Below are 9,504 nucleotides of genomic sequence, written 5' to 3'. Positions count from 1 at the left end.
GGGGTGAAACTCGTATCGGAATGCGGTTATCAAAGTGCCACTAGATGCTCTAACTCATTGCATATGCATTTAGGATCTAGTGGAGTGCTAACACCCTTGAAAATATTTGTAAAAATACGCTAACACATGTGCACAAGGTGATATACTTGGTGGTGTTGGCACATTTACAAAGGAGGTGGTGTTTGCAGGGTTGAGATGGGTTTGGGTCCCTCTCTCCCTCCCGCTGAGCTAGCTCGGCGGGATTCGGCGCTTTCGGGAAAATGGAATGCCTATTTTCTATTGCGTCGGATGCAAATTCTCTTGGTTAGCACATTGGAGCAAGGGTGAAAAAGTTAGAAGTGAAAACGAGTTGATCGCAAAGACGCTGGCGTCGGTCAACTGACCGGACGCTGGGTCTGAAAACACCAGACGCTGGACCTGAGATGCACCTGACGCTGGTTTCTGTGTCCGGTCAAACTGACATGGCGACACAGTGACTAGGGTTTTGCACCAGACGCTGGTCTGTGTCTGGTCAAGGTGGACTGGACGCGTCCGATCGAAAAAACCGGATTTGGACCCTTACTGTAAACGATCGGACGCTGGTGGTTCAGCGTCCGGTCAGTTTTGCCGGAGCGTCCGGTCAGCAGACGACCGTTGAAATCTGATGAACAGTATTTGAAGCAGAGGACACGTGGCGTGAATCACGTGACCGGACGCTGAGGGCTAGCGTCCGGTCGATCGGACCGGAGTGTCCGGTCACCCCGCGCTGTGCCCAGTGAAAGGGTACAACGGCTCTATTTCGTGGGGGCTTCTATTTAAGCCCCATGGCCGGCTCAAGCTCACTCTCTTGCACATTTTCATTGACATAGCAACCTTGTGAGCTTAGCCAAAGCGCTCCCACTCATTTCCATCATTGATTCATCATCTTAGTGAGATTGAGAGTGAATCCAAGTGCATTGCTTGAGTGTTTGCATCTAGAGGCACTTGGTGTTCGTGTTTCGCTGCGGATTTCGCTTGTTACTCTTGGTGGTTGCCGCCACCTAGATGGCTTGGAGCAACGAGGATTGTTGAGCGGAGGATGGTGATTGTCTCCGACTCCGATCGTGGTGATTGTGAGGGGTTCTTGACCTTTCTCCGGTGGAGCGCCAAAAGGTACTCTAGTGATTGCTCGTGGCTTGTGTGATCCTCATCTTGTGTTGGTTGTGCGGCACCCTATTGAGGGTTTGGCGTGTGAAGCCAATTAGCGCGTGAACCTCCAAGTGAGTGAATCGCCACAACGAGGACTAGCTTGCCGGCAAGCAAGTGAACCTCGATAAAAATCATTCTGTTCATCATTGATTCCGAGGTGGTTGGTCATCATTGTTATTCATCTTAGTGATTGATTGGTTCATTCATCTACACGGCGGTATAACCCTCTTGATCACCCTCTTTACTTTACCGCAAACTAGTTGACAAGCTCTTTAGTGTAGCTAGTTGTGAGAGCTTGCATGCTTAGTTGGTGTGGCTCTTTAGTTAGCCTTTGAGAGCACACTAACATAGGGTAGTGTCATTGCTCTTGTGTGAATTGACACTATCTAAATTAGAATTGTGGTAGGTGGTTTGCATTTTGAGTAGGCTAGCGCAACACTTGCTTTGCCTCATAATTGTCTAACCATTTGGTTAAGTGTTGTTGTAGAAATTTTTATTAGGCTATTCACCCCCCTCTAGCCATTAGGACCTTTCAACATGTCCTTAATGAGCCCGACATACTTCATTGGGACTTTATGTTTGTCCAAAGCCCATCACATAACATTCATTGGTATTTTATCATAAGCCTTCTCCAAGTCAATAAAAACCATATGTAGGTCCTTCTTCTTCTCCCTATACCGCTCCATAACTTGTCTTATTAAGAAAATGGCCTCCATGGTTGACCTTCCGGGCATAAAACCAAATTGGTTGATAGAGACCCGCGTTATTGCTCTCAAGCGATGCTCGATAACTCTCTCCCATAGCTTCATAGTATGGCTCATCAACTTAATTCCTCGGTAATTAGTACAACTTTGAATATCCCCTTTATTCTTGTAGATCGGTACCAATATACTTCTCCTCCACTCGTCAGGCATCTTGTTCGATCGAAAAATATGGTTGAACAGCTTGGTTAGCCATACTATAGCTATGTCCCCAAGGCATCTCCACATCTCGATTGGGATACCATCCGGTCCCATCGCCTTACCTCTTTTCATCCTTTTCAACGCCTCTCTGACCTCAGATTCTTGGATTCTCCGCACAAAGCGCCTATTGATGTCATCAAAAGAGTCATCCAACTGAAAGGTTGTGTCCATATTCTCACCATTGAATAATTCGTCAAAATACTCTTGCCATCGATGTCGGATCTCATCCTCCTTCACCAAGAGATGCTCACTTTCATCCTTAATGCACTTAACTTGGTTGAAGTCCCTTGTCTTTCTCTCACGAACCTTAGCCATCCTATAAATGTCCTTCTCTCCTTCCTTCGTACTCAAATGTTGGTAAAGATCCTCGTACGCTCTATCCTTTGCCACACTTACAGCTCGCTTTGCAGTCTTCTTTGTCACCTTATACTTCTCTATGTTGTCCACACTCCTATCATGATACAAGCGTCTATAGCATTCTTTCTTCTCCTTAATAGCCCTTTGGACTTTCTCGTTCCACCACCAAGTATCTTTAGCCTCGCCTCCACTTCCTTTGGTTACTCCACACACCTCTGAGGCCACCTTCCGAATGTTGGTTGCCATCTTCTCTCACATGTTGTTATGTCCTCTTCTTCCTTCCAAGAGCTTTCTTTGATAACCCTTTCCTTAAATACCTTTGACGTCTCCCCTTTCAGTTTTCACCACTTTATTCTTTCAATCTTAGCTTGTTTATCCTTACGAGCACGCACCTGAAAACGAAAGTCTGCCACCAAAAGCTTATGTTGAGATTTTATCTCCATTAAAGTGGCTAAATTTTTACATTGGCTCGCCACGCCTAACACAACCCTTCTCCTTTACTAGGGCTTAAAACCTGCTATGCTGGGACACCAAAGACGCCCCACCATAGGCGGAGTTTCCCAAGGGACCTGCTACAGTACCATTTCTCAAAAAATTTCGCCAACTAAAGAAGGCCCAACTACTGCATTTCGTACCAAAATGTGCTCTTTATCTAATAAAATCAGAAGAACGCCAACACATTCACTCCAATTTAACTACAGAAAGTTCAGGAACTAGCTCAGATCCACTCCCATTACAAAGTGTCGAGGGTACCAGTTCATTTCAGTTCATCCTTCTACTATGAAGATGACTATCACAAGAATAATTAGCAGAAAATGCAAGTTCCCTTGCCAATCAGACAGAAACCTATATGGGCGGAAGTGCACTCAATGCCCAATTGCCCATATATGAGTTAAATGTTTGTCAAGCTGCTCCTGTAATTCTATATCTCTCTGTTTATTACTATCATCTACTTACAAGCAATTGAGATAATTATCCCAATCAAAATCACATGACTTCTCTATAGCCCTATACACCTGCTTCCACCTCCAGCTGTTCTGACTTCTAACAAGCCCAACCATGCCAGTCTGCGGTTCAGCCACAGCTGGACGATGGCTTGTGCCAACGGATGGTTAGCGCATGATGTCAGCTACACAGAAGTTCTGATCAGTGTGGATTTGTCAGTGTGCACCTTGTTACGTGTTTCTTAATTTCTTTCTATGTACACTGGAATCACACCCAGGGATCTGCTAGGATGATGATTAGTTCCGGGGCTTAGATGCTGCCAAGAGAATCATCGCTGGCTGGAGACCCTGGTTGACACAGGCAGTCAGGAAAAGGGTTCTCATAAAATGCCTCTTCTGACCGAAACCTGTCTTTGCCCTTTGTTCCTGAGATCGGACCTTTTCGTTTCCGTGGAGAGCCTTGTCTGAAGAATAGAACAAGAACAAAAATGAGGAACAAACACACATCAGTGTCTTTTAGTTGTCATGCGTATCATCAGTTTAATACCTTTTCTGGTGGATGTCTATTATCCTTTGCGATAGCCTCTCCCCTTCCTTTAGTAATCCACTAGCAACTTTGTCAAACAATCGAACTAGTGCTTTCCTGGACCAAAGAAAGAAGATGATGAGATGCATAACGAAAAAGTAGAACAAATTGTGAGGACAGTGAGAAGTGAGAAATGCAGTGGTTTGTGATTGTACCTGTCAGGACTGATTGTCTTCCTATGGCCAAGGAAACGCCTGTGACCTGCAACAGCCCGTGCCATGTTGCCCGAATAAGATGGAATAAAGATATCACTCTCCACTGAAACAATATAATCTAAAGCTGCCATTTGAGCAGCATATTGGCTGAAAGGCCGCAACTCCTCAGCTGAGGCAAGTTTTTCCTGCAGTGGAGTACACGACATATGTCAAAGTGGCAACTAAAGAAAATTGTATTAAAGGTTACATAACAAATGGAATGATAGTTGCTCTACCTTGTTCATCAGAATAGGGAATCTTGATTGTAAATCAACCTTATGTGATTCACCTCCATATATTTCCCCTGCAGCTATGTAGACTGGGGTGCTTGATGGATACCCTAGCCCAGAAAGAAACATGCCAACTTCCTTTGGTGTCAAGGGGCAGTACCCGTGGGATCTTTGTTCTAATGGATCAATGTCCTTCACCTTCCAGTAGGTTGTGTTTTCTCTGTAGATACAGGAGCAGAATTAGATTAACAGCTGGCAACATCTACTGCTGTTAAAATACAAGCAAGACAGTGTAAATAAACCATAAGGCCTTGCCTGATCATTGCAAGTTCTTCTGATTCTGTCTGTGATAAACCATATGTGCAGCCACTAAAGGCAAGCATATCCTTCTCATAGCGCAAATGCAAAGCAATATACGGCCCAAATGACCTCATCCTCTCCACCAATAGCTGGAAGAAAATCAGTTAATCTTTGCTTATCTAAACAACACTTGTATACATTTCAGAGAAATTAATGATCGAGATGGGAAGATATGAGAGAATGATTTACTTTGCCTAGAGCTTCAATTGGGGGAGCAAATCTCAGTGCTTGGAAAAAGGCCCGACAACGAAGCTTCTGAATGTCAGGAGGAAGATGGTTGTTTGCAAGGCGGGAATCTGACTTAGCAGCTCGAATGACCTAGTACAAATCATCAATCAGTATCACAGTTCCAAACGTTGCATTAGTAATCGCTGCTTAGAATTGGCTAGTATGGAAGTGCACAGTGGTGATTGAATTCAGACCTGGCGATGGTCCCACAGTGGAGAGATCTCATCCTCGTAATAATCTACCCCAGACCAACTCTTGAAGTACCTAACAGACTTTGGAGCTTTCACCAACTCCTTTGGCAGTTTTTTCTCAACTTTCACATCATTAGCTAAAGAATTTATGAAGTGTTCTTCATCAAAGACATCTGAAAAGTTGCTGATATTAAAAAGTGGTTTCATCAGTCTCAGATCAGTTCATGGAAGGCTGAAAATAAACCCAGTATATGACCTACCTTTTGTCATGCCAAAATGATTTCTTATCAAGCTCTGGAATGATGAGTGTAGCATTAAGTATGCGCGCAACTGCCACCATATCACTGATCTGCCATAAGAATAAGAATGTTCTATTAAAAAGGAGACAAACATTTGAGGGATTTTGCGTCTATAGTGAGCTACCCATGATTATTCATTAGCAACACAAATCTACAGTAAACAAAGCGCAGCAGTAAATAAATAATAAAGAAACATTCCCCTTTCTATTCCCAAATCACATGAAGCTGATGTTAAGGGAATTAGGAAAAGTCCCAATTGGCAAAACAAAACAAAAAAAAAGGTTTCAGTTATCTTAGCCATAATTAATTAAGGGAACCTAAAGAAAAAATAGCAAATTCTCCTAATTCTTTAAAGTCAAGTACAACTAAAACACTACTAGTAGTTAATTTCAGTTATCTAACAATCTGCATGCACAAGCAGAGTGTAACTGCTTTTGGCCTCCCCTAATAAAACAAACAACTTTCTTTATCCTGCTATGAAGAAAAAAACAAGATAATGACTGAAGCTTGGCATGGATATGACAGAGGCACATCCAAACAAGTGTCATTTATCAGAATCAGAAAAACGAAAATGAGCATGATACTCAATACCAAGCACCACGAAAAGAAATTTGGAATGGCAACGAGACAACATCCACCCACCAACCATTCTCAGGAGTAATAAGCACTCTATCTTTGACGCAGTTGAGCCATTCAATCTGTGTCGCTGATAACTCAGTTAACAAAATACTAATTGGGAAACAAACAGCTTACTTTCAATCACCATATACAGCTTAATCAAGCACATCTGACATCACTAAGAAAGAGTGGAACATTAGCAACAGAACACCAACTGCACGTGATTAAAGCACCAAAGGACTGCTCAGTCCCACAGACACTGAGAGTTAGGAGAAGCACAATGAGAGCACCAAAAATATATATGCAAAAAAAGCAAAGCTGGTATTGATGGGTGCTCACAAAAACTGTCAACTCTGATCAAACACCCCACATGCCCGAACGACAATGTTCTGCCACGATTTTTTTTTTGGGGGGGGGGGGGGGGGGGGGGGGGGGGGGGGGGGGGGTGGGGGGTGTGGGGGTGATAGCCCTCCCCACTCAAGTGAACACATCTAATGCAAATCAATCAATGAATATCTTCGGTCATCAGTAAGGCAAGTGATAAATTTCGACCAGGACGGTCCAGCTTACCCCAGAGCGCATCTGGTTGAGTCCTCCATTGGTGTGTACGAGCAAGTACCCCCTCGACACCACCGGGCCTGCAATGCAAGATGAACGAAATCAGAGCTGCGCGGAATTTGGACCACGAGGCGAGAAATCGATGTCGGGGCGAAGTGTGCCAATAATGCGCTTACTTCTGTACTCCGGTGACGGCGCCACGCAGGGCACGAACCGCCGCGCCGGCGCCGGCAGCCACAGCCTCTTCCCCGCCGCGTCGTCCGCCACGCCGTCCAGCTGTCAAATCTAGAGATTAATCCCGGCGTCATAGGCTCCCGTGAATTCAAAAAAGACAAAACAAAGAAAGCAACAGCGGCGGCAACTAGCAGCAAAGCAGCAAGAGAATCGATCACCTTTCGTGGCGACGCGAGCTGCGGCGGTGCGAACTCCTGCTCCCACCGCAGCTCCTCGATCTCCCGCGGCTGCGAGAGGCGGTAGGGCGCGCCGGAGGAGGCGGCGGAGGGCCCGGCGAGGCCGGAGACGTGGAGGGCGACGGCGAGCAGCGCGGCGGCGGCGGTGACGGTGGCGCCCGCGGTGGCGAGGGAGACCAGCCACCACCGCAGCGCCGCCGCGCCCGCGCCCGCGGGCCTCACCTTCCGGCGCGCCGGCATCTCATCCGCCTAGGAGAAAACACTCCCCCTCTCGCCTCTGGCGATCGATGGCGACGCGGCGGCAGCTAATTGGACGCCGGCGCGGCAGTGCGCGGGGTTATTCGACTCTGCCTCGGCCGGGCGACGGAGGAGGGAGGGAAGCCCTTGCCGCAATGCCCTTTTCCTCTCTCGGCGCGTGATTGCGTGCAGAGCCCTCAACGACGCGGTAAGGGTGGGAGAGGGAGGGAGGAGGGGTTTATTTGACGGGGAGCGGAGGGGCAATGGCGTTCACCACCTGCCGGTGCGGGGATGCGGCGCGGCGCGGCCCGCCTTGTGCTTCTGCTTCCTGGGGCCAGGGGGTGAGGTGCAGGCATGTACAGGTTGAAGGTTGAAGAGTTTAAGGTCCAGGCTTCATGGTGGTTTAGCGCAAGCGCAGACCAATTAACCACGTTTAGTGGGGCCTTTTTCGGTGCGATTTAAGAGGCATGCTATTGTAAACTGAATTTGATAGTACTGTGAACGCAAGAGCGAGGGCACGTTTGACACAGTTTAGCTTCTAGTAAAGTTTTTTTAACAGTTTTATGAGTAACTTTCTATGTGAAGCTGAGCTGGTTTAGGAAAACTGTTTAGCAAAACAGCTTTACCAACAGCTTCGTGCATGAATGAGAGAGAGAAATGAGTGAGAGAGCTGAAATAAGCTATTTTTTTCAACTTTATCCCAACTCATATCTTTGTGTGAGAGAAAAACGGCTTTATGGGTGAAGCCGTTTTAGAAATGAGTGTTTGGCAAATAAAACAGCTCACAACAGCACATGAAGCTGTTGTGAGCTACGCCAAACATGTCCCAACTATCTCATTAGTACACATTAGAGCAACTAAAAAAACTCTTTATATTTTTTTCTAAAAACTCTTTATATCTTTCCCAACTTATAGAAATATAGATTTTGCTCGAAAAATAATCTCCAACAACCTCTTATATTTTGGATTTTTTTGCCAACCTAAAATAGAGAGCGAGGATGACTCTCTAAAGTACTCATAAGATAAAGAAAAGTTGATGGAGAGCACATGGATACAGAAAGCAATTTTTATTCATGCCTCTCCAAATGATGATTTATAAATAGAAAATTTTAGAAAGATTCTTGATGCGCTTACAAGCTGAGTGCAGGTCAAGATAGAATTTTAGTAAAATTTAGATTTATAATCTATATAAATATAGATTATTAATATGTGAAAATAACACTGTTATCTATACGCTACTTTATACTTTTATTGTTATTGTACATTAATTTTAAAATATCAGCTTATTACATCATTGAAGGTCATTTTAGTTTTGTCTCAAACGAAATTTGTTTAATCTTAAGTTTTTTTAAATACATATATTAACATCTACAATGCTACAAAATATATTAACATCTAATAAATGCACTTATCAAAATATATTTATATGTGTATCAATGAGTCTTATCTGATGTTGTTGATGTTTGAATATTTTCCTATAAACATGGTCAAAACCAGTGAAATTCGACTTAGACCAAAACTTACAATTTGAGACCTAAAGGTGTCCTTTTTATATTAGATATCAACTAGATAATATAAAAAACTAGAAAGCTATAGATAGATTAGTATATTAGACCATCTCCTATAAAAATAAGATTGGATCGTTTATTTGGCTCGTGGAGAGATAATAACTCTGTAAGGGTTGTTTGAATCCAAAGGCTAAGGCCCTGTTTGGTTGGGCTTTTGGCTTTGGCTTTTGGTCCCAAAAGCCAAAAGCTCAACCAAAGGGGCTGCTTGTGGAGGGTGCTTTTTCAGAAGCAGCTGCTTTTCCGTAGTTCATTTTTGAAAGCTGGTTTGACCCTGCTTTTGGCTTTTGGCTTTCTGCTTTTCGAAATTGGTGGAATAAAAAGCTCTTCCATAGTTGTTTCAAGAGAGATAAAGATAAAATGTATATTTTATACTTGTTTAACCAAACAGCTTTCAGCTTTTCTACAGCTCACAGCCCACAGCAGCTTTTCCACAGCTCACAGCCCACAGCAGCTTTTTCCCACAGCCACAGCTCAACCAAACAGGGCCTAAACTTTAGTTCTTCACTTTTTTTCTACTTTTAGCCTTCGAAGAACTAACTTTTAATAGGTGGACTAAAAGAGGAGGACTAATTTTTAGTCCCCAATAGTTTATTTG

The 9,504-nt window shown here is 44.2% G+C and overlaps 1 protein-coding gene across 1 annotated transcript; it reads right to left on the bottom strand.

Moving 5' to 3' along the window:
* Window positions 1–3,191: 3,191 nt before the first annotated feature.
* On the bottom strand, window positions 3,192–7,717 carry LOC136527506 (O-fucosyltransferase 7-like). The gene is made up of 11 exons (XM_066520262.1): window positions 7,087–7,717; window positions 6,871–6,970; window positions 6,707–6,774; window positions 5,480–5,568; window positions 5,223–5,403; window positions 4,990–5,118; window positions 4,756–4,889; window positions 4,447–4,660; window positions 4,172–4,356; window positions 3,978–4,073; window positions 3,192–3,894 (listed from the first exon to the last, which is right to left on the bottom strand). Exons 1-11 carry the CDS (start codon window positions 7,342–7,344, stop codon window positions 3,741–3,743), a joined length of 1,608 nt encoding a protein of 535 aa, XP_066376359.1. The 5' UTR covers window positions 7,345–7,717; the 3' UTR covers window positions 3,192–3,740.
* Between the last annotated feature and the right edge of the window lie 1,787 nt (window positions 7,718–9,504).

This window comes from Miscanthus floridulus, chromosome 19, assembly GCF_019320115.1.
Source record: "Miscanthus floridulus cultivar M001 chromosome 19, ASM1932011v1, whole genome shotgun sequence".
NCBI classification, from domain to species: domain Eukaryota; kingdom Viridiplantae; phylum Streptophyta; class Magnoliopsida; order Poales; family Poaceae; genus Miscanthus; species Miscanthus floridulus.
This window is presented reverse-complemented; position numbering and strand designations above follow the sequence as displayed.

Excerpts from the sequence above, each read along its gene's own strand:
- LOC136527506 (XM_066520262.1), bottom strand. The coding sequence starts at position 7,344 with ATGCCGGCGCGCCGGAAGGTGAGGCCCGCGGGCGCGGGCGCGGCGGCG. Across the intron at positions 5,404-5,479 it reads TCATTTTGGCATGACAAAAG|CAACTTTTCAGATGTCTTTG; the intron begins GTAGGTCATATA and ends TTTTAATATCAG. Across the intron at positions 4,890-4,989 it reads CAATTGAAGCTCTAGGCAAA|CTATTGGTGGAGAGGATGAG; the intron begins GTAAATCATTCT and ends ATTTTCTTCCAG.